A 24,702-nucleotide genomic window follows, 5' to 3' on the forward strand; every position below is an offset into this window, starting at 1 on the left:
ACTTCCTCAGTTAATCCTGTTTAAAAGTTTTTTGGGCTCTGACTATGCCTGCCTAAGAGCTCTCACATTGTCAACTTTATTTGGCTGGTTTATTTTTTTTTTTATTTTGCATTAAATAAAAGACACTTTGTTCTAATGTCAGGCTGCCTCAGCTTTTTCCATTCTTTTATATTGTTTTCTTGTTTTTCTAAGGTGCATTTAAATCCTTCTGCCAAAACTTTTTGCATGACAAATATTTACATAGTAAAAAAACAGATTCTCAACTAAGGAAAGTGTAATTGCGATTTTTCTTCTACTTTTTTTAATAGAAGATATTTTAACTTATGAATTTTTTTTCTTTGTTATAAAAAATTATAATTTTATTTATTTCATTATTAAAACCCATGAGAGCTGTTTGAATGACATCCCAGCACATTTTCAACTGTAGATGTTCTGGGTACATGTGGAATTACACTGACGTCTTACATTGTTTGTACTGTTTTGTATAATACCATATTGTTAAAGAAGTATTATTTGTAAAAGTCAGTTTCTATTTATTAGGAAAATTTAAGGACTCTAGTTGTACAGATTGATTTCCTTATATCTGTTTTGGGTTAAGATGATCACTTCTATTTTGGATTAATAGACTAGATTGTTTTTATCCTGCTGAGCAACTGCAAAAATAATAATTCAGTTTAAGTAAAGTTGTCTTCTGTTGGTGCTAAGTAGGTTCATTTTACTAGCCAAAGCATTTACCAAAAAACCCCCAAACAAACAGAAACATTTTGGGTCTGCAAATTCAATTTTGTTAGATCTTTTCTTAGCTGAGGAGTATATAAAATCATATGAAAAGTGTATTTAGCTCCTGACATTTTGTTATTGATGCTTGAGAGAATTTGGCTTGACCCTGTTGTGCACGATAGGAAGAATCCTATACCACAGCTGCACCAAGTGATGTATGAGGTCATTTCCATTTCCTGACTGCCATTAATTTTGTTGGTATTGTAACATTAACACTGTCAGTGTTCTAAACTCTCTAATACTCAATTGATTTTGGTTTCTAAGTAGTTTGTGAAGTCTAAACTTTGCTTTTCTCTCAGTTATTTTCAATGCAATTTATATGCCTAATTATTACTGAGTTGTTCTAAGTGTAGGAAATCCCTTAAGGACTTACAAAACTTTGACCTAAATGAGATGCAATTTCCTTTAATGTAAATGATTGTTAAAAGAGATCTTAAGGGATTTTTAAAAATATTTTGCAAAAAGTTCCATTAAAAACCCTAGCAAAAGACCCCAAACAGATAGAGGACAGTTTAAGAATTGAATTTAAGAAACTTCTGCTGTTAAAGTATTGCTTCTATAATGTTCCTTTGTCCCTTGTACCAATTACACCACCTTTGTCTTTCCTCAACAGATAGTTGAAAACCCTGACAACTTGCAGAAATTCAAGAGTCAAGGTATTTGTAAAACTTTTTTAGTGACTCCTTCCAATCCAGCTTTTTTATTCCTAACTTTCTTTTTATGACCACAGTGCTGTTTGATGTCATGGGAGTTGCACCCTCAGGATTTTGTAACTTCTATATAGTTTGGTGCTTTCTTGGTTACCTGTGATAAGAACTGAGATAGCCCTGTCAGCTCCTGATATTTCCAGTTGTGTCTTCATTTGGACCATGGTAACAGCATTGCACTCAACATAGTAATATATTATTGTTTTAAGGTGCTAACAGGTGTAATTAAGGAGTTTCAGTGGTCTGAAAAAAGTTTCAGTGAGTGCCTTTACTTCCTGAAATGAAATAGATTTGCAGAGTAGAATGTGGAATCTGAAAACAATGATTACTCTATTTCAGGCCAAAGACATTGTTTATATAATGACTACTTGCCAGGTGATTATTTTACAAGAGAATGTTTTTCTATCCCCTTTGTGGCTTAACTTCCAACATCTTCTAGTAGGAAAAATAGTTTCTGGTTTTGACCTTCACTCAGGATTTTGGTAGAATGTGAATGGAGGCTAAAATCTTTGAAGAGCACAAGCATTCTTTGATAAGATCAGAAGTTGGTCAGACATCAGAAAATGTCTAAGAGAGAGAAACTGCAGGGAGAGATACTGCAGAAATTGGCTGCCATGTAGAAAGCTGGGGCCAGTCTTTTTTATTATTTAATTATATACTTATTTTATTATCTGAATTTAATTTCAGCTAACCTTCTGTAAATGCATGTAAGCAATTAGTGCTCTCTCCGGGTTTCATACTGCTGCTTTTGCATGTTGTGGCGATCACTTTCCTATCTAGCACTTTTCCTACTGCATCTTATCTATGAATTTGGGTAGCCCTGCTCCTTGTTTAGAAGCTCTGACCAGCTCTGAGAACCCATGCAGTTAATTGATGTTGTTATCCAGCTGTTCATATGTAATGCCTCTGATATTTGTCCTTTTTGGAGGTACTTCAACTGAGTCTCTTTGTGATGATGTTGTATCTGTCCTCACTGTACTCTGTGAGAAGCTCCAGGCTGTCATAAAGTGAGTTATTTAAGTTTATAATTTTAATTTATTACCTGGAGGTTGAGAGTTTCACTGATGCATGTGATTGTGCTGTTGAAGTTCTGGAATTATGGAGCAGAGCTGTGCTTGAATGAGGTGTTTGCTAGAGAAAGTATTATTCATGATGCATTAATTTAATCCTTGCTTGAAATGAGCTAATTTGTCTTCTTTGTGCATTGTTCAGCTTTACAGAGCTTCCAGTAAATCTAATCTGTAGGTAACTTCCATACAGCAGCAAAATACTAATACAAAATACTAATAATCTAAGAAGTTTTCTTTTCTGGCTGGAAAAACCATCATAGAGAGAATAACAATTACAAGAGCCATGGAGAGACCTAACAGATATTATATTCAGAATTAATAAATCAGTCCTTCTTAGACAGGCTTTATCCAGCAGATCTTTCTCACTCCTTAATTTCGATTGAGATAAATCCATTCTTTACAGCTTTCTTGATGTACAGTCACATATCAGAAAGTGCATTTCTCCAGCTCTCATCTCTGACCAAAAGAGAATTATTAAATCCTGGTTTTCTTAGGAGTGAAAACCGTATTGTGGGTACACTTGCCATGGAGTGCTCCTTTCGTAAGGCGACCTCAGCCTTGCTTGTCTCCTGGATCCCACAGCTGATGTTAAGAGTAGGGGCAGGCACAGTGCATGTTACAAGTGTATCAGTTCCAGGTGTCCACAGGTTCTTTAATATTCCTTCTCATGAAGCTTTCTTTGAGTTTATGGTTCTGACAGAGTTACTGGTAAGGCCCTGAAAGGTAGCCATGTTACTGTGTGGCTTTCTGCTTGGAGACATTAACCATTTGTGGTTAATGACCACTTTTGACCATTGTGGCTGTCACCAAGAAAAAAAAATAACCAGAAGAGAGTAGCCTAAACATGCTTCAGATTTCCTAAAGAAACTATCCAATAGTCCAAAAATGTTCTGTTTTCTCCTTTTCCTCTGTTAAAGGTTCCTTCTCAAGATTTTAGATTGAATTTGAGTAATTATTTGGGTTTTATTCTTCCTATTTTTTCACCTTTTTTTTTAATGCAGTAGATCACTGCATGCAATCAGTGCAAAATAAGTGGAATGATGCAGGTGATCGCACCATTGTAAATTGACAGAAAGAAGCAAAATAAATCACTGCTATAAATTATGGTATAATTTTCAAGTGAACTAATGTGGTTATTTTAGAAAATTAAGTAATCTGTTTCAATATGATGTGAATGGCATCTTTTCTTTGCCAGTGACAATCGTCAACTTCAGCTTCTTTACTTGGAGTGTATCCTCTCCATGCTGAACAGCTCCTCCCCCTGCATGCACCAGCACAAAGGATTCACTGATCTAATATGGTGAGTACATCTGAAGACTAATGCAAATACTCAGTTTGTAAATGTAAAAGGACCCGTTCCCCCCAGCCTTGCAAAAAAACCTGTAAAAAGTCTCCAGGTGTGGGCAGAGCTTGCTGTTAGCCTACTATCAGTTCTTTCTGTGCCTCATATAAAATTGGTTAGGACTGCCTGCTCAGCTGCCACATTAAATCCTGGTAGTGAATTATCACTGTAATGAGGTCTAATGGATTTAGCCAGAACAGAAAACCTCTTATGCTTTCTGCAATAGTTTGGATTTGTGTGTGGCATTGAACACAGAGATGCTCTGCTTGTTGTAGGAGGGTACTGTTGAGATTCTTAATGTTCTGATACAATAATAAGCAAAGAAGAAAGACAATAAGCAAAATTAATGTTAAATGTGTGCTGGTGACCAGAAATGTTTATTATGACCTGCATTGTTGTGTAAAGTTTGAGGCCGAATAGTCTTAATGTTGATTCTATTTCATCAAGAATTTCTCCTTTTTAATCCACTTCACCAGGAAGGCTTGATATCTTTGGTGTTCGTATTTATATCTAAATTGATACATCACATCAAAGCACCTGAAATAATCCTGCTTTCCTTGTGATTGAAATAGTGGGGTTTTTATAGCCTGTGGATAATTGAGTCATATTAATAAAGCAAGAATGTAACTAATACTCAGTTCCTTGCAGTCTGTGCCCATCTTTTGACCTTGTCAGGTGATTGTGTTAAGGAATGATATATGTGACTGTTAATGACAAATGTGGTTTTTGTGTTTTTACCCTGTAATTTTTGAAACTGAAGTGATTGACTTGGGCCCAGTTCTAAAGGTGGAACATGTAGAGGCACCCATAACTCCCCTGCTGTCCCAGGAACATCAGTGGCTGCCTAACTGGGAGGTGTTCAGACTGGTAACACTTGGCAGTGTGGCACAAGGACCCAGTGCTGAGGCCTCTTGGAGGTCTAACGTAAGAGCAGAACTCTCTGTCCCATGGCAGATTCACTTCAGGAGTTTCTGCCTTTGAATTTCACCCAGCCCTTTTTTTCTGCTCATGTGACAGACTGTGGGGCCATCCTGTGAGCAAGGTCACTGAAATTATCTCAGTTAAAAGAAAACACTTCCTGTTTTATTTTCAATTTACATCCTTTTGGTGATCCAGTTTATGCTGGAAATCTGCAGGTGTTTGTGTCTGTAGCTGTGTACCATGAGGGCAAGCCATCATTGGTGGGACTTCTTAACCTGCACTGCTGCCAAGGAATGAACATGCATGCTTCAGCTACCTGCTTAAGTGGGGGAAAAAAACCCTAAAACACTAGGTAGATATGAAACAGTTTAAACTGCAAACATAATTTTGAATATTTTGTATGCACTAATACATTACCTGTCCGGTGAGGTTGCGATGCAAACTGGTAGCTGTCCCTATTCTTTAAGGAGCTGTTGCCTACATGCACACAGCTTTCACTCCGACAGACACTTTGTAATCAGTTCCCAAAGAAGATAAAGAAGGGAGCAGATAGGGAAGATTTAGCTCTGTGTGTTGACAGTGTTCTCCATAGTTTGATACAGAAACACTTTGACAGGATTAAGATATGTGGGGAATATATTGTTGTTGCAACCTGTGATTATGCCTGCTTTGAGACAGGCATATTTCTTAAGCAGTAAATTGTTATGTTTTGGAATGTACTTGATTGGAGAAATAAATGGAATAAACAGATTTAAAGTAATTATCTGATCTCCTATTAAAAGCTGGTTTTCTTTCCATGACTTGGGAAGCTGAGCTGTTTCAGATATCTTGTTAAGAGAAGCAATGAAAATTCTAGACTGCATAAAACCTTGAGAAAATAAAATGTAGTTACCTATGAGGACGTGTTTTATGAATTGTTACTTGAAATTGGGTGCTTGCTCTAGGTACTTGCTTGAACCTCTGAGACGTGGGTGAAAACCAGATTTAGGACTCATTCTCATGCAGCACTTGACTTCTTAAATTAAGGTCTTGCAGACTGAAGTAAAATGTCAAGTGTGTGAGTGCAAAGCTGAAATAGCAGCTAATGGAGCAAAGTGCTGAGCTGGCTTTGGTTCCACAGAGGAGTGATCTGCTGGTGTTGAATCACTTAACATGAGTGTTAGACAGTTGAAGGAAGGGTGGGTAGTTACTGTATAGTAGCATATGTGTAGTACAGTGCACACTGTGAGTTACTGTACAGGGCTTTCATTGTGTTCTCAAAAGACAGCCAAACAGATGCTCACAACTAAGGGTGCTTACTAAAATAATGCATGTGCAGTTCAGCGATGGAATATTCAGCCTTCTAGTTAACATAGATTAGTTCTTGTTTAGTCAGGCTTTTTTAAAGCTCCCAAGGTGAATTGAAAAAGAGACACTGAGCAGTGAAAGTCTAGATTTTCTACTTTGTGATGTGCTGCAGCTGGTGAAAAAGGCAGGCATGCTATCCTGCAAAGGGACAGCTCTGTGCAGCAACATGAACTTGCAAAATCACTACTATGTTTCTACAGCACACAGAGATCTTTCCATATGGACTAGCATGCTGATGATTGAGAGATGAAAAAAGCCTGGCATAATTTGTTTTTCTATCTAACCACTGCTGTTTGACTGATCATTAAAACAAGAGTATGTATCTCATTTAACCATGGGCTATTTTCAATCTGTTCTTGTAAGAGTATTTTTTCCAGTTACCATCTGCTGCTTTTCTCTTTCTCAGGAAGCAACTGTGTCCAGCCCTAATAGTAATCCTGGGAAATCCAATCCATGATAAAACGATCACCTCTGCCCACAGCAGCATCTGCCTTGAGGCTGATTCCCCTTCCTCAGGGATCTCTGATCATGGCCGGGGTTCAGGTTGCTCTTCCACGGCTCCTGCCCTTAGTGGGCCCGTTGCACGGACCATATATTATATTGCAGCAGAACTGGTTCGACTGGTGGGGTCAGTGGAATCCATGAAGCCTGTGCTACAGTCTCTGTATCACCGCATGTTGCTTTACCCACCACCTCAACATCGAGTAGAAGCCATCAAAATTATGAAAGAGGTAGGACAATCACATGTGCAAATCCAGGCATGTAAAACAAAGTGTTTATTTAAGAGTAAGTTTTGCTGATATGTGCACACCAATGCATTTCAAACCTTCCCACCTAGGGATGTTGAACTTGTCCTTTCTGAGCACAGCTGGTACAGCAGCACCACTCTAACAGATAGTTTGATGCAGTTGTTATAGCTGTATGTCTCCATAGTACAAGCTACTGTGGCACTCCATCAGTGCTCGTGCTGTGGTGCTGCATGGAGCAGATCCTATCACTGAGTCACAACTGCTCTTTTGGGTGAGATAGAGCATAACGATCCGGTTTGCAACTTCTTTGGCATCTTTCCCCAGACACATCCTCACAGTCTGGTTTCCAGGCATGAAGGTGAATATATGCTTTGATTACATGCCCAGTTTTTGAAATCCAGTTTCTTGGAGCTTTTTTGAATAGATACAAAAAAGCTGCCAGTGGCGCAAGAAGCCATTTCAAGACCAGTCCATTCTGGCCTCTTGCCCAGTGTCTCTGAAAGCGCTAGAAGTGCAACACTGGGAGACTTGTTTCAGCACTAGCTGAAATTATGGACTTTTCTATTCCATGTGGGCACCTTTCTTCTCATGCTGTGGAAAACAAAGAAATTTATGTAAATTGTAGAAATAGTGCTATCTCCTAGAGAATTTTTCATCTAGCTTGTGCATACCTAGGCTGTTCTATTTCTGAAGAATCTTAACACCACACAGCCACCCACTAGGTTCCTGTCTAAACTGGGAGTCATCCTGTCACTGTCTTTCTCTAATTTTAAACAATAGCAAGATGATAACTGAAGTTTTAGGAAAAGCTAAGCCTAATGTTGTTTTGTGCAGGACATACCTGTTGCTTCTTTGGGCTTATTAATACATGCTTGTTTGTATTTCCTGGTGGGCATTAACAAGGTGCCACCTAGCAGGTTGAGTCTGAAGGAATCACTTTGCCTATCTTCACATGACTCCATAATTGTGTAACTAGGTGGCTGAGGAGAGAGGTTTCCTTTGGTATAAACTATAATAAAAAATACTTATGTAGGCATAAAAATTGTCTTGTGTGCAGTATCAGGTGAAAAATCAGCTAAAAATGTAAAGCACTGGAGAACATTCTAAATGTGATTCTTGCTGAATATTCTGCTTTACTTGCTTTTCTGTGTCTAAAAAGAGGAAAGGTAGCTTTAATAAGTAGAGCACCCCTGTGCCATTTTCATTTGCTGTGAGATATTACAGCAGTGCTACCTTAGACTTGATAGAATTATGACTTATTTATTGTATTTAAATAATGCTTAGATAATCTTCTACTTACTTCTCTTTCCTTTCCTTTCAGATACTTGGCAGTCCTCGGCAGCTTTGTGATTTGGCAGGGCCCTGCTCTTCCGAGTCAGAATCCAAGAAGAGGTCTATTTCTAAAAGAAAGTCCCATCTGGATCTTCTCAAGCTGTACGCTTTGTTTCCTCCTTTAGCCTCTTCTGTCTTAAACTCTTGCACACAGAGCACTTAAGCAGTTCAAGAGCATACCCAGTATAAACCAGGGTATCTGCCTGGTTAAATAAGCTCTGAGAATGGAAAAGGTGTAAAAGCTCTTGCTTGGTTTGTCATCAGTCTGGGCCTGTTTTTAAAGACATAGATAACTACCTTGTTGAGTTTGCCAAAATTCCCAAATATGTTGGTTTACAGCTGAAAATTTTTGAGTATGTGCCCTTAAACTTGCAGTAAAAGAAATGTGTGGTTTTTTAGAGATATATTTTAAAGATGATCGTCACATTGAGCAGGAAGGGTTCTCAGTTCTTATAAAGATCATATCTTGTACATAAGATCATTTTCAGGATACAGATGGCCTTTAAATTTAGTTCAGCTGGGTGTTGAGATTTTTTTTAGTTAAGTGCTTGTCTGTAGGAGAGAACATGCTGTGCATGGTGGTATGAGTGCTTTACCTTGTTGGCACTCCCTTTACAGAATGACCATGTTTGCATGGGAGACTTAATAGTTTGTTCTTACACTAATTGTCTTTCTCAGGAATAACCTTAAAGGATAAGTTCACTTCTTTTTTGTTCCTGGTTATGGACAGATGGTGTTGAATGACAGTGACATGCTCACCTTGCATGTTGCATTCATCACTTAAATAATCTCTGTGTTGATTGTAGTATCATGGATGGGATGACAGAAGCGTGCATCAAAGGCGGTATTGAAGCGTGCTATGCTTCAGTGTCCTGCGTCTTTGCCCTGCTTGGAGCGTTGGATGAGCTGAGCCAAGGGAGGGGTCTTAGTGAAGAGCAGATCCAGCTGCTGCTCCAGCGCTTGGAAGAATTGAAGGATGGGCTCGAGACGAGCAGGGACTCCATGGAGATCAATGATGCTGACTTCAGGTGGCAGAGACGCATCCTGTCCTCAGAGAACCCTGCCTGGGAATCAGGAAATGAGAAGAGTCCTGATATCAGCATTAGCGTTACCACAGACACTGGTCAGACTACTTTGGAAGGGGATATGGGACAAACAACTCCAGAGGATAATCCAGAAAATCCAAAAAACTCCCTGCCATCTCCAGCTGGACATGAAAGCAAAGAGATTCATTATAGAGAACCAGAGTCAGAAACCATTGACCAGCCTGATGTTGTTCAAAGAAGCCACACCATAGTCTATCCAGATATAACTAACTTTTTATCAGTTGATTGCAAGACCCGGTCCTATGGATCCAGATACAGTGAAAGTAACTTCAGTGTAGATGACCAGGACCTTTCTAGGACTGAGTTTGATTCATGTGACCAGTATTCCATGGCAGCAGAAAAGGATTCGGGCAGGTCTGATGTCTCAGACATAGGCTCTGACAATTGTTCCCTGGCTGATGAGGAGCAGACCCCGCGGGATTGCCCGGGTCACAGGTCCTTACGCACTGCTGCTCTCTCTCTGAAGCTGCTGAAGAGCCAAGAAGCAGACCAGCACAGTGCACGGCTGTTCATCCAGTCACTTGAAGCACTTCTTCCTAGGCTTATAGCTCTTCCCAGCATAGAAGAAGTGGATGGAGCACTGCAGAGCTTCTCTTCAACATTCTGCTCAGGTTTGCAAGCAAATATTTACTGTCGAACCAGCATGCACACTCTGACTGCACTGTACACAGATTCCCGTGTAGGATTTCATCTTCAGAGAACATACCCAGAATGAGGAGGTTTGGGCTTTACACCATACATTCCTCCACAGGAACATACTTCATTTAAGGCAAAGCAAATTTAGTATGCAGGCAGTGATCCAAAGGGAGGTAAATCCATTGACTCTTAACAGACTCTGGATTACGTCCTGAATCAATAAAGAAATGGAGTTTGTTGTAGCAAGATACCTCTTTGGAGGTTTGTGAAGCTCTGTTGAGAAGCTTTGCACATGGTGTCACTAAAGAGAGGTCGGGGTTGCACCTTAGCATGAGAGAGGTGTGGGACATGCCATCACTGTTTGCAATGACATGTAAGTAGCTTAGTACATCACTGCACTGTTATTATTAGTAATGCCAGCCTCACAAAGAGGGTAGTAACAATTCTGCAGCAGTAAGCTCTAGAAAGGATAGAGAAAGAGGGGAATTTGTCTTCACTCTTTTGTTTTTCATAATGTTGCTGTCTAATATGACAGGAAGTGCAAAGCTCAAAGCCCAGACCAAGACAAAAATTAAGATCTGCCTATCTTCTGTTCTTTAATGATTGGAACAGTTGGGATCTCGACCTGTCAAACAAACAAAAAAAGTCATGCAAAGTCTAGTTTGTCCTGTTGATAGCGTATTTAAAATGTGTGTAAATATATATTTTTAGAAGGATTTTGCTTTCCTGACAGTGGCCAAAATGAAAATGTTTGCTAAAATATATGTCTGTTTATTTAACTTACTTTACTGCATTTGCCTTTCCTATTGCTCGTCTCCTAATCATTGCTTCATTCATTTATGCTCTCTCACACACATTAAACTCATGTAGAGTCAGAAGGGAGGACTCTTCCCATCATCATACAGCATAATTTAGATATGAAGCTGGGTGAATAAGATGATATTCTTGATATCCTGTTTAAATGCTACCCAAGTAAACCTTAACTCAGGAAGATCATAAATGGTATTCTTAAGAAACATTGGCTATTTTATATCACAGAAAGGAAATACCTTAAAAGGGGCACTAATGTGCACTACTTTCCTAATTGAGGGGCTCAAGAGCACCCTTTCTGTCACAGGTATTTCTTTTTTTCCTGGAAAATAGTAATCTTGAGGTTATGATGAAAGACCAGTGCTAGACCTCTAGTTCATACCTTTGTGCACCTGTTTCCTTGTGCATGAATGAGTATGCCACTTCTTTTCCCTTTTGTCTGTAAAGTCTTTATAGAGTGCTTTTAAAGCTTTAGAAGATGTGGACCTAGGAGAATTCTAGATTTTAAGGCTAAACATAGCTTTTCTTGGCATTCAGTATGAGTAATACAGTGAGAAAAGTGGAAGAATATAACTCAATTTTTGCATTAAATCCATTGTTTGTGGTTTGTATATGTTAAAAAAGATACCTAGTCTTGGACTTAGATTATTGAGAGAGACCATTCACTTTTCTAAGAAAGCCACCGTGTGGCTAAATCTGTACTTTAAAAATGTACACCACGTTTCCAGATGGATTTTGTGAAGTACTTGTAAAAGACACCATTCAGTAAGGAATCGTGGAAGAATGGAGTTGCAAGTCACTGTATTAAGACAGCCTGGAAGAGGTATCCTGGAGTTTTCATGAAGTTGTGGCTGTTGCAGGGTTGTACTTTTATGCTTTCGTAAGATCTGGGAAATTCCTGTTTCAGTTGGACACCTGGAATGAGACTCATTCCAGCTGAAACAGTCCCTTAACTTGGACCTCAGATCTTAAGCAAATGTCTATCAGTCCTCCCGAGGTGAGAACTTGTGCTCCTGTGTAGGTGAGAGAGCCATGAGTTTGAAAACCTTTAGAGAGAGAGACTTAGGAAATTTGAATCAAATGTCAGGGGGTGAGAAATCCCCTGGAGAGCTTCTGAGACACCAGTTTGATCTGCCTCTCTGAACAATGTGTAGGCCCTTACTTTGGGAGTCCTTGATTAGCACCAGCTGGTCAAGGCACTGATTAGATGATGAAGCTAGAGGGATTGATCCCATTCAAGATATACAACATTTATTCATGTATAATTCTTGAAAAATACATGGAGAAATTTGAGAGTTGGTTAGGATTTGAGTTGAGAAAAGACATAGATGCAATTCTGAGACCAGTCAGTACAGAAGCAGTATTTTTGTGTTTCTGGGAGACCTTATTTAACTGCTTTGTTTCATTTCTCAATTTTTCTTAAACTTTGGAAGAATAATACAATTCAGTATTTTTGCCTTCAAGCCAGGTCCTTATATAGATAGCATTTCAAAATTAGCATGTTTTCATAGGATTGAAAGGCAATGAATGGAGGTAGGAATTTAAGGCACTGCAGAGATAAGCATGAAAAAGATGTAGTCAGCTAAACAGAGTTGTAGTGAAATTAAAATTTGCAATTAAGTTGGTTAACTCTAAACTTAGGAGTAAGTTAGTTTTGATTCCATACTTTTTAGAGAGAAGGTTTTTATGCTGGTAGGTATAATCTTCTGTGATCTCAGCATCTCACAAATGCAGTTGTTTCCCATATTTTAGAGGAAGTTAAGGAACATATTTTTCCCCAACACTTTTTAGTGCTCAAACACATGCCCTCAGCAGATTATTGACTTTTCTGTGCACTTCTACACCTTCCTTTTTAATTGTAATCTTGTATAGGAGGTTGCACATTTTTTAAAACATTTTGATGCAAAATAAAGTAGGCTTTTTTGTTTGGTTGGGATTTTTTGTTGTTGGGGTTTTTTGGTGTTTTTTTTTTTTTTTTTTTTTTTTTTTTTTTTACTTTTACATACGCCTCTGCCTTGAGGTTTTTATTACTCTAGCAGATTCTAGTCCCCTAGGTACATATTTAAGAGAGATAAGACAAAAAGCCAGTGGGAGATGAGATATCTACATCAATATCATGATCCTCCATCTGACAGAGTGTTAAGATGCATCTTTGTTTTCAGTGATGAAGAAATCACTAGAACTACTGGCAGGGTACTTTCAAGGACATGGTTGCAGTTTTGGTACTAGGTAAAGTTGACATTCTGTTGACATTCACCATGAGAAATCTACCCCAAGCAATGCCAGCCTGTGTGGGTGTGGTTTGTGGCCAGCCCTATCACCCTTCTTCCACAAAGGTTGCTCCCTTGAACAGATATTCATTTTTTAGACCCTCCCTGGAACAGTTACTCTCTTTCTAAATCCACCCTCAAACAGTTACTCACCTTATCCACGCCCCCAAAGTGACGACAGTGGAAAGTCCGAGAAGGCAGCAGCACAGAGCTTTCAAACCCTCACGAGGCAAGAAAAACATTTGCTTCTTTTCTGTGTGTGGATTTTTTTTTTTTTTTACTGTTAATGGTTTGTTGTATTTTGTCTAAGAAGAGGTATGAGCTTTATGGTGGGAGGAATATATTCACAGTAAACCACTGCAGCCGTTAGCAAATGACGCAGCTTTGCTTCATCATGTAACTAACCTTGGAAGCTGGTTTTTGTTCCATTTCAAACATTCCTGTAGGGTAAAGCTGACTTCTTAATATTCCCTAATTGACATTATATGAATGGATTTCACAGTTGATGTGAAAACCATGAAATACTGTGAGTTATGTGGGTGGATCTGGTATTTCTGGTTTTTTCATGGTTCAGACTACAGATCATGGGGATTCAATTAGGTGTTGCTCATACTTGATTGTTATTTTTCTACCAGTAGGTCAGTGATTTGACATCCTTGGGAAGAAGGGATTGTGCCATTGAGCATGGTTGTAGGCTTCATACAAATAGTGTTTTCAGGACTAGTGAGTCTTTTCTGGTGGTTTCTGGGTCTGACAGAAGTGCAAGTGCTCAGCCATTTAGAAAGTAGGCCTTGTATGAAATAAATAGGGCTTGGAGTTGTAACTAGTTCCAGCCAGCTTGGCCCCAGATATTTGTCCACATACCTCTAGGCCATGGAGAGAATGATGATTACGGACTGATCTTGTAAGGTGTGGAGCACTCCAGTCCCCATCCAGCAAATTATTTTACTAGAATGGGTTTACTGAGGGGCTAAAAGGGCTGTTAATCTCATTAGCACCATTTGGTGCAGTGTATTTTCATTTAAGTACAGAGGCTTTGGGTCTGCTTCTTTCCACCTCACTTTTCCAGTTAGCATTGCAGATGTATCCTGCCCTTTGCTTTTTACATGACAGTCATCCCAGTAAATGCTGGTGCTCCTTGCTTATTTCAAATTTAGCACGTTGTTTTGCTGGACTGTGACTGGAGTGTTCAGTTTGTCTTGCATTCTAGATGAACTACTTATTTTTCTATTCCCTACTCTCGTATGTTTAGTAGAGCAATTTGTACTGATGATTCATTAACTATTCTAGCAATCTGTTGCTGCCAAAATGCTAGGGATAGTTTCTGATATTTTTTCCAGGAAAAATCTGTGTACAATATGAGAGCTCACATGGTGTTTTTGTTAGGTATGATGCACTCACCAGGATTTGAGGGAAACCTAAATTTCAACTTCCAGACTCTGATGAATGCAGACAGTCTCTACGTGGTATCACATTACACTTTGCTGCTCAACCTAAAATTGGCAAACTCAGATTACTACAGGAAGAAGCCTGCCCAAGCCCCCGTGTTGCTGGTGAGTTGGGGAATATGGGATCATTGTTTTTAAAAAATGAAAATTTATTTTGCTTCCTTTCACATAAACCAGCCCACACATAAAACCTTCAGGCTGCTTGCTAAGGGGAGAAATAGTAATTGCAAATGAAGCTTTCTCCAAGCTGCTTATGAATCTTGCATGATAAGTGTCGTGCATCTGAATTACTCTGTGATTTGGTGGGAAGGAATGCTGCTTACTGATTGTCATTAAGGTCACTGTCATTTTGATGGTTAAGCTATTTTCAGAATAGATTAGCATCATGTGATATGGCAAGTATTGTCTCTTGACAATGTGCATGAACATGTGTTTATCTTGCAACTGGTTTTGTTTGCCGAATACTTAATTTGAATTTCTGTAGATGAAGACATGAGAAGTTAAAGTAAAAAATAAGTAGGTCTTAGTAATGTGAAATTATAATTTTTGTTACACCTGGAATTCCTCCACTTTTTGCTTCCTTCTAGCTTTGAAAACATGGATCCATGTTTTTCAACATAGTTGCCCAAGAGACATTTTTTCAGTTTTCTGGAAAACCAAAAAACATTAGTTTATATATGAAATATATGTAAAAAATAAAAAAGGTGTCAAAATGTATAATTATTGCTGAACTTCCAGTGTATGGGAATTTATAATCTATATAAATCTCTAAACCAAATGGAGTTTAACATCATCCTTAGTTCTGGTGTGTTCTGCAGCAGATCAGGTGCAGATCTGTGATTCATGACATTCTCTAGAGGATTCAGTGTGCACAACAGGCCTGAGCATGACCAAAGTATTCTTAGAGATCATTCTGACAAGTAATTGGAGACCAGTTCATCTGTGATGACTGTTCAATGCAGGAAGGCCCAGTTGTTGGGCAGGCCTCATTAGGTGCTGCAACTTCTTTTAATTGGACTTGAGATCCTACTCCCACCTCGTGGAAATAGTGAGAGATCAGCATGTCCCATTGTCACTGTGCAAAAACTGTCATTCTGATTTGCATCTTGCATTAACTGCAGTAGGAGAGGGGAGAGCTGCTGATGTTCATGTCAGAGACAGACACAGAAGGATCTGGACAGGCTGGGCTGATGGGGCTTGGCGACTTGTATGAGGGTCAATGAGGTAAAGTGTCAGATCCTTCCCTTGGGTCACAAGAACCCAGTGTGGCACTACAGGCTGGGGCAGAGTGGCTGGGAAGCTGCCTGGGGGAAAAAGACCTGGGAGTGTTTATGAGCCAACTGAACGTGAGCCAGTGCGGGCTCAGGTGTCCAAGAAGGCCAGTGGCATCCTGGGCCTGTTATCAGGAATAGTGTGGCCAGCAGGACCAGGGCAGGGATTGTCCTTCTACTGGTGAGGCTGCACCTCAATTCCTGTGTTCAGTCTTGGACTCCCAGTACAAGAAGGACATTGAGGTCCTGGAGAGAGTCCAGAGAAGGGCAACAAAGCTGGTCAAGGGTCTAGAGACCACATCCTATGAGGAGTGGCTGAGGGAGCTGCCACTTTTTTTAGCCTGGAGGAAAGGAGGTTCAGAGGAGAGCTTCTCATTGTCTACAACTCCCTGAAGGAGGGTGTAGTGAGGTGAGGGTAGAACTCTTCTCCCAGGTAACAAGTGATAGGACTAGAGGAAATGATCCCAAGTTGTGCCAGGGAAGGTTTAGATTAGATACCAGGAAATTTCTTTTCATGGACGAGTTTGTAAGGAAGAAGAACAAACTGCCCCTGGAAGCATTCAAAAACATGTGGATATGGCACTTCAGGGCATGGTTTAATGGTGAATGTGGTGATGGTGCTGTGCTGCCAGTTGGACTTGATGATCTTAAAGATATTTTCCAATCTTAACAATTCTAAGATTGCAATCCTCAGTTAATTATTTTATAACTTAATTTCTACTTCTGAAATCCTTACTCAGAAGTAGGTCTGGAGGCTGATGCTGTAGGGCTTACACTGTTGTCTTACATTTGGCTTTTATGGGTCTCTGCAGAAGGAGTTTATGAAGCAGGTCCAGTCCAGTGGAGTGTTGATGGTATTTTCCCAGGCGTGGGTTGAAGAATTGTACCACCAGGTACTAGAAAGGAACATGCTAGGGGAAGCTGGATACTGGGGAAGCCCTGAGGAGCACAGCCTTCCACTTATCAGCATGCTGACAGGTCAGTACAATATTATGGTGGCAAGACTAACTTCCAAATGTGTCTAAAACAAGCTACAATGACAAGCTACAACACTGCTTTATTGCATTACATACAGAACAGCATGTCATCATGCAATATGTGGTGTCTCGTGGATTTATCAATTGAGAAGGATCCAGACCTAGCTGTGGCAGGTATTTAAGTGCTTGATTTGGCTCATCAGAGTGGTTCTGAAGCATAGGTTTGAAAAAAATTCAAAACTATCACTGGGAGACAGGGAGAGTAGTTTTTTTCACTGAACCAAAACATCTCTTATTTCTGTTACCTTCAATTCTGGTAGAGTTGATACTTGTTAATGATTAGCTGTTTTCTTGATGTCACAGCAAAGCCATTTCAGTATGCCTGCAGTGAAGTACAAATATAAATAGTGGCATCTGATCCTGGAAGCCTTCCACAGATTAGACTCCCCTTGGTTTAGGCTTGAGCTATGCCAGGGATATGCCAAATGGCACTAGAGAGAAGCTGAAAACCTGGAGCACAAGTGCTTAGAAACAATCTTTAGCTTCATTTGAGGGGAAAAAATCAAATTGTATCAGTTGAAAGACAGCAGGATGGGTATGATACTGTATTGATATAAAATGCACTGTCTGCTTTAATGTGTCTGTAATTAAAATAGTGTATGCAGGGAAAACAATGGCTTCAGCTGAGCCAATAAGTGGTGATCAAAGGCCACTGTTCTGAAAGTTTTTTGCTTGTTATATTGAGCTTAGTGTTGCTTTTAACTACTGAGCTGGTAAGAGGGAAGAAACAGATGTGGAGATGGGGCTTGTTAGAAAGGAAATCAACCTGGTATCCCTAACATTAAATTCTGTGTGAGAAATGGCACTTAAGTTGTGTTGGAGAAAGGGTTGTATTTCTTTTGTTGAGATTGAGCATACACAGATCTACTAAAAATCACATTTAGGAAATAGGATCCCAGTGCATCTTGAGGACTCAAACTGAGGTCTGAAAACATCTAAATACAGGACTTAGCAAGATTTGAAATATTATACTAAGAAATGCAGAGATTTAAGTGTGTGGTAAGTTCTGAACTGTAATACCTTGAAATCTCTACTGGAAGTTCTGTTCATTGTGTACTTGAAGAGGGGGGAGAGCAGCTTGTGAGAGTGGAATGTCTCCCCTGTTCAACAAAACATTGGTTATACTTGGCAAAGCCTAAGGTGCCACAGTTCATGTTTATACCAAGGCTTTAGAAGGCTGCCAAAAAGAGTAACAAAAAAATCACACCTGAGAAGTCAGGAATGCTAATACTTAGTGGAGCACAGAGCCAGTAAGACGTGCTTTCCTCATGCCATCTGTGTGGCAAACAGTAATCTGATGTTTTTTAATATTCTGGCAGACATCGACGGCTTGGGCAGCAGTGCAATCGGCGGCCAATTGATGGCATCTGCTTCAGCTCAATCTCCTCTTTCCCAGAACCGGAAGACAGATGATTCTGTTGTTGCAGGTACTAAGACTGTAATAAAAGTACAAGTGTGTTATCCAGCAGTGGGTTGTTATGTACCAAAAGCATATGCAGATAAATAGTGTAGAATAACAGTTTAAAAAGAAAGTATATCAGTAGATGGTACATATGAATTGGCAGTTCAGCCTGCAGGGGACAAATGTGACTTGGCTTTTTACCACTAATGATAAAGCTTCTGTTGTGCCATTTTCTTGTAGTAATAGTATTAATGTTTTTTCCACTTTAGGAATTGCTTTTGCCCGATACATTTTAATTGGCTGTTGGAAGAACCTGATTGATACTTTGTCCACCCCGCTGACTGGCCGCATGGCAGGCAGCTCCAAGGGGCTGGCCTTCATCTTGGGAGCAGAAGGAGCCAAAGAGCAGAACCAGAAGGAGAAGGACTCCATCTGCGTGAGCCTGGATGGACTAAGGAGGGCAGCCCGGCTGAGCTGTGCTCTAGGTAAGGCTGCATGGGGGATGTCATGGCAGATTCATAGAATGGGATGGTAACTTTCCTTGAAGGAATTTGGGAGAAGGAAATGTGGCATCCTGCTCCACTTTTGAATAGGAACATGGATGGTTGCAATACGCATAGAGTGCCCTACAGTATAAGCATATCTAGCCAACTTTTCTTGATCCTACTTCTTGTTGAGGTTGTATGGGACTGGGGAGGAAATGTTGGCCATAGAGTAATTGTGTTGTTGCTTTACAGGAGTTGCTGCCAACTGTGCATCTGCTCTTGCCCAAATGTCTGCGGCCTCCTGTGTCCAAGAAGAGAAAGAAGAAAAAGAAATCCAAGAACCCAGTGATGCTATAGCTCAAGGTAACTACATGATTGAATTACCTACCTCATCTTACATTGCCTGTGAAGCTGCAACTGGAAAGCACTTTGCCACACATAAGTGGCATTTCCCTCTGTTGTTCTGCTGTACACCACTTGCTTGCAGGCACATAGGACTTGTGTCTTCAGTGCATGCCTAAGTTCTTAACATTATGTCCCACTAATTACGTTCTATATGGAACTTATATCAGTGGAACAATGCATAAGCCAGCAGCATTTTTCAATGTGCTTTTTAAACCTTGTGATGCTAGTGCAACCAGAGAGCATCAGAGAAACAGTTATTTGGGGATTTTTGTGTGTTGCGTGGTAATGTAAACTGAGTTTGCATCGCTCTCCCTGTGTGGTTTATGTATCCTTGATTATCTTTTGTCGTCATCTTCAGATATTTAAAACTGTTTCTGATTCATGTTAGATTAAAATGGAATAAAAAATGGTGCCTTTTTAGCATATAAAAAGTTCTGCATCTCTGTACCACCATTTCAAACCCAGCGTTTGTCTCCAGTGACTATTTGAAGAAGTACGCAAAATTTCTCTGTTTATGTCTAATTTCTAATGGCAAGAAGCCCATAACAAAAGACAGTGTTGCACAAAAGACCTTGCTTGGTACTTAAATTTGGTGTTTTGGTAGAGAAAACAAAACTGAAAAGGCCTGAGCTTAAACAAGCTTTTGACTGCTCTGCTGGACATGGCTGAAGTGAGTTGGCCAGACTATGCTGAATCAAAGAGGAGGCAGCAGCAGTGGCCAGAGGCAAACAGATCTGCTCTGTGAAAGCCTGCAAAGCTTCAAAACTTGTTTCCATTCCAATGCAGCATGAAAATGAAGCTTTTCAGGGCTTCTCAGAAAAAATAAATAGAACCAAATGGTTGTAGTTCAAATAAAGATTAGTTTTACTTTGGTAAGAGCTTTTTGGTGAATTTTTTTGGTATGGAAATACATATGAAATCCACAAATGCTATTTTTTTTTTCCATACCAAAGGAGATTTTGGTAAAAATAAATATCCAGTCAGCCATCTCTGAAGAGAAATACCACTGGCAATCTGCAACTGTTCTGTGGGCAACAGGATGTGAATTTGGGGGTGGAGGGTGTCAATCTAACATGGATTTTCACTTTTTCATACTTTTCTTCATGAATATAGGCTCAGTCAAAAAGGATTTTAGTTTTAAAGCTACCTTAGGTTTATTAGGAAGAAATGGATTTCTCTGATTTGGTTAGGGGTTTTTTGCCTAAAATTCATGTTCTTTTATAGATTTCATCACCCTGTATACAAACCATGTTTGTTTAAAAGCTGAAGAAGCTAATTTTATTTTTTTTTTTTTATGCTACAGTGAAACAGAAAGTGGAGCAGAAACTGGAGCAGATGGGGAAAGTGCAGGGAGTCTGCCTGCACACTGCTCATGTTTTGTGTATGGATGCAGTCCTTAATGTGGGTCTGGAGATGGGAAGCCATAATCAGGACTGTTGGCCTCATGTATTCAGGTACTCACCAGCTTTCCCAAAATAGCCAGAATTCAGGCCATGTTGCCTGAAAGTAAGGGACTGAGAAAATGGGCTTTGCAATCTCTGGATGTTCTGTATAAACAGTGTCAAAGTGAGTTAACTGTCAATATCTCTAAAAGAAAAGATGGTGCTGTTTTCCACCACTACACAGGGACAAAATGCTTAGAAGCTTCAAAGTTACCAGAAGACTGTGGCAGACCCAGGAACCTTAATGGGCTTTTTAGGCACTTCCACCAAACTATTTGCTATCTAGGCACATGGGAGGCCAAAGAAGAAAGGTTATCTATGTGTAAGAAGAGAGTTGTTTGAGAGTTAGAAAGCATCTGTTTGTGGTTTGAGGGAAATGTCCTGTGATTAGTGCAGGGAGGAGTTGTTTTGGGGTGTTATATTTGGAGTTTTAGTGCAGGAGTTGTTTTGGGGTGTTTATTAATTTTTTGCTTCTCCTGTGTGTTCCCAGGGTGTGTGAGTACATCAGCACGCTGGAGCACACCCACTTCAGTGATGGTGCTGCCCAGCCCTCCCTTACCATCACCCAGTCCCAGCAAGCGCCCGGAGGGCAGCACCCGGACTCTGAGCCTGGGGAGGCTCCTCAGGCACTGACCCCCGAGCAAGAGACCACCCTGAGCAGCCACCCTGTCATTCAGCCAGTTTCCATCCAGGATCTCATCAAGGACAGCAGTAAGGGCAGAGCTTTTGACTTCCGTGGAGGCAGTCTGCTGTGTGGTACCAGTGCTGCCAAGGCTGTTCTCACGCTCTCCACGCAGGCTGACAGGTAAAAGCACTGCTGTCAGCAGCCAGAATCCTTGTTCCCAAAGCAGTACCAAAATGCCCCTTTCTGTGCTGCAGTGGGCCTAATCTTTGTTCATTTCAGCCTCTTGCTTCAGTTGAATTTCACAGAAGAGCTGAGTGTTTGTCACAACCAGCAGTTTCTAAAAGACCTGGGGTTTTTTCATCTCTGCACTATCTGCAAGTACTGAGCTGAGTGTGTCTGTGCACAGCAGTGAATATGCCAAGCAAATCAAATGCATCCAAGAGTGGTGGATTTCTTTCTTGCATGTAAACTGATATGTTGTATTCAGTTAAGCAGAGTAAAGGGGTGTCTTGTCCTGACAGCAAGGGACTGATTGACAAGACCAGTGTCAGTCAGAAAGCAGCCGCTTCTGCCATGGCTGCATGGACGGTTTGTCAGGCTTCTCCAGTGTGTCCAGAGGAGCAAGGGAGCCAAGTATGGTCACAGAATGGCTGTCTGAAATGTCCTTTCATCATGGCCTGCCAACTGATATTATTTCTGCTATTTTTTAAGCAGCCCAGGTTACAGTTGAAAAATTCCTGGGTTTGCTTCCTTGCAATTACCTTTTTGATCCAACTGATATTTTTCATTTTGATCTCTGCCCATAGGAAGGTGTTATGTGTAAATTCAGAGCCAAAAGTACTGCATAAACTGCTTGTAGAAATCTGACTCTGGGCAAAAAAAAAAATCTTTTATTTAGGAAGTTTACAGTACAGCTTGGGTCTGAGGATTAGAGAATAGCAATACTGTCATTTTAATGATGCTGGTTTCATTTTACCCTTTTACTTAAATGCAAATGTTTGTTAGGATTTAATCCCTTGTTTCTTAGGACTGTAGAAAAGTTTTTCATGAAAGGCAGTAACAGAGAATCATATTTTTGTCAATTTCTGGATGCACTATATGAAATTTCACTGTAATCTCTGTGGATCTTCCCTCCAGTGTAACCACACTTGTGGTTGTATGTGTACAGATTTTAACTGTTAAATCCTGGGAGCTCATTGCAGCTGAAAATAATAACTCTTGCTTGTATTTGTTACTGTTAGCCAAAACATAGCCCCATCCTTGCCTCTGTTAAAAAAATTAACTCTACCCCAGCCAAATTCAGCAAAATATTCCAAACTAGCAATTCAGGTACGGTAGCCTTAGGTTTAAGTCTTTAATTAATTTATTTTTCAGGTTAGGGTTGGTAACTTCAGATGGAGCACACTGGTGTAACTCTAAAGTTAGTGAAGCTATGATGATATGTGTTGTGAGGACTGGGCATGTTTCAACTGGTGTTTTGATTACTGGTTCATAAATGGCTTATGGTAACTGGAAAAAGTGACTTTTTGTTTTAGCACTGTAGTGAATCTTGAAAGGGTTCTGGTTGATTCCACAGCAACCTGCTTTCCACCCTCCAATTAATAAAGCTTCTAGATCAAAGTCTTCCTGCAGCCTTGTATAAATTAAAAAGCCCCCAATAACCAATGTGTCACAAAAGCAAACATATAGAAGCCACAAACAGACAGGAGTTTTCCTCTTACATACATATTTAAGTTTGCATCTCATGAATTTTTCAGTTAGATTCTGTTCTTTACCTACAGGCTTTTTGAAGATGCTGCGGACAAGTTAAACTTGACGGCATTGGCAGGCTTCCTTTACCAGCTCAAGAAGGCTTCTCAGGCCCAGCTTTTCCATTCTGTCACAGATACAGTTGATTACTCACTAGCAATGCCAGGTAAATAACCTGAAGATCCTGTACAGAGTGTTTTATATATAATTGTACTGCTTACAGGACTAATCTTTCTTATTACAATTGTGGGAGCAATTTTTTGTCTTCAGAAAAAGTTGAGCACTTTATTTGGACAGAGACCACATCCACACCTGCTTTGAAACACATCACGGGACATTCATTTGAGTCTTGGACTTTGGGGGGTGTTAATTGTGTGCCAATATATAATCACAGCTCTATTTTTGAACCCAGACCAGTATGGAAACTTGGGTCAGTCTAGACTGAAAAGAGTGGATTTAGGTTTGGTACTTGACAGTAGGATAACCTCAGATGTGTTCAGGAAATGGGCAATAGAGAACAGAGCACACAAATGAAGAATGTTAAAGCAGTGGGATTTGTCCTGCTTGATTTTCCCCAACAGAGTAGAGCATGTACCTCACATCAGTCAGAAGTTACATAAATCATACAGGTTTGGTTTTGTCCTGTGACAGACACTGGTTTTATCTGTGTCTCCAATTTTGTTGGTTTCCTCTCTCCTTGAAGTGCTACTTGTTGTTTTCTCGGTGTGGCACTTCAAGATTTTGGGTTTCTTCATCTTGCTTGTCTCCAAACCTCAACATTCATTACTCTAGTTTTAGTAAATAGATTTCATCTTTTCATGTTATGTAGTGGTCAATCAACTGTCGTTTTAATACTGAAATTAAAATTAAGATAGAGGAATTAAGTGCTGTTTTTTATTTAAAAAGTGATATGTCCCCTGATTACGTCTTTTGTTAGAGATAAAAGCACCAGTGTATTTGAAATGAGAGGATGAAGTGTCTTTCCAAATGTTGTAAGGGCAATAGAAGATTCCCTTTGAATAGGAAATAACAAGTGTTAGAGGCTGGGGAACAGAAAAGCATTTTCTTATATTCTGTTCTTTGTATCTTTTGCTTAATAAGAAATACAAAATTGAATACCCAAGCCAAATAATTTGCAGTTTATAATCTTTCCTGTAGATGTCACCAAAACCTTTCACAGCTACCACTTTGGGTCTTTATATTAGTTATTTAACTTCTTGCTTAACTTTTCTGTAAGACTTTTCCAAGCCTCTGTCTTTCATATGTTTGGAAAAAGAGTTATCAGTTAAAGTATGTTTAGTAACCTTTAAACTTGGGTCCATCTCCTGTCCTTTTACCTACACAGGAATAGGCTGTGTTTTACATTGGCTTTGGGTTTTTTTTTCCTTTTTCTTGCCCCCAATAAAGCTTATTAATTATCAATCACTAATCAGTAATTTCTAATTCTTCTTCAGACATTTAGGAGTGGAGGAGCAGCTGATGCTTAGCTTCCATTTATTCTTATACTTTCTCGTAGGTGAAGTAAAATCTACCCAGGACAGGAGAAGTGCTCTTCACTTATTCCGGCTTGGCGATGCCATGCTCAGAATTGTGAGGAGTAAATCCCGCCCCCTGCTCCACCTCATGCGCTGCTGGAGCCTGGTGGCTCCTCACCTAGTAGAGGTAGGAATGGGGAACAAAAATGGGAATGTGTACACAAAGCAACAAAGCTGAGAAAGATGAAGAAGGCTTGATAGCTCTTAAAATGTATAGCAACTTTCAACATTGT

At 39.8% G+C, this 24,702-nt stretch overlaps 1 protein-coding gene across 2 annotated transcripts in view; it reads left to right on the forward strand.

Annotated features, from left to right (window-relative positions):
- The window catches only part of ARFGEF3 (ARFGEF family member 3), a 95,085-nt gene that overhangs the window by 35,085 nt on the left and 35,298 nt on the right, over positions 1–24,702 (forward strand). The window contains exons 7-22 of one of the 2 annotated variants that reach the window (XM_058019360.1): positions 1,394–1,436; positions 2,416–2,494; positions 3,753–3,857; positions 6,574–6,898; positions 8,238–8,350; positions 9,055–9,965; positions 13,216–13,299; positions 14,457–14,623; positions 16,602–16,767; positions 18,146–18,253; positions 18,498–18,713; positions 18,966–19,076; positions 20,422–20,572; positions 21,051–21,365; positions 22,967–23,100; positions 24,451–24,596. In XM_058019360.1, coding sequence (XP_057875343.1) covers positions 1,394–1,436; positions 2,416–2,494; positions 3,753–3,857; positions 6,574–6,898; positions 8,238–8,350; positions 9,055–9,965; positions 13,216–13,299; positions 14,457–14,623; positions 16,602–16,767; positions 18,146–18,253; positions 18,498–18,713; positions 18,966–19,076; positions 20,422–20,572; positions 21,051–21,365; positions 22,967–23,100; positions 24,451–24,596 — 3,174 coding nt within the window. The remainder of the gene's footprint in view (positions 1–1,393; positions 1,437–2,415; positions 2,495–3,752; positions 3,858–6,573; positions 6,899–8,237; positions 8,351–9,054; positions 9,966–13,215; positions 13,300–14,456; positions 14,624–16,601; positions 16,768–18,145; positions 18,254–18,497; positions 18,714–18,965; positions 19,077–20,421; positions 20,573–21,050; positions 21,366–22,966; positions 23,101–24,450; positions 24,597–24,702) is intronic. The other variant, XM_058019361.1, reaches the window with a different exon arrangement.

Source organism: Melospiza georgiana, chromosome 3 (assembly GCF_028018845.1).
Source record: "Melospiza georgiana isolate bMelGeo1 chromosome 3, bMelGeo1.pri, whole genome shotgun sequence".
Lineage (NCBI taxonomy): Eukaryota > Metazoa > Chordata > Aves > Passeriformes > Passerellidae > Melospiza > Melospiza georgiana.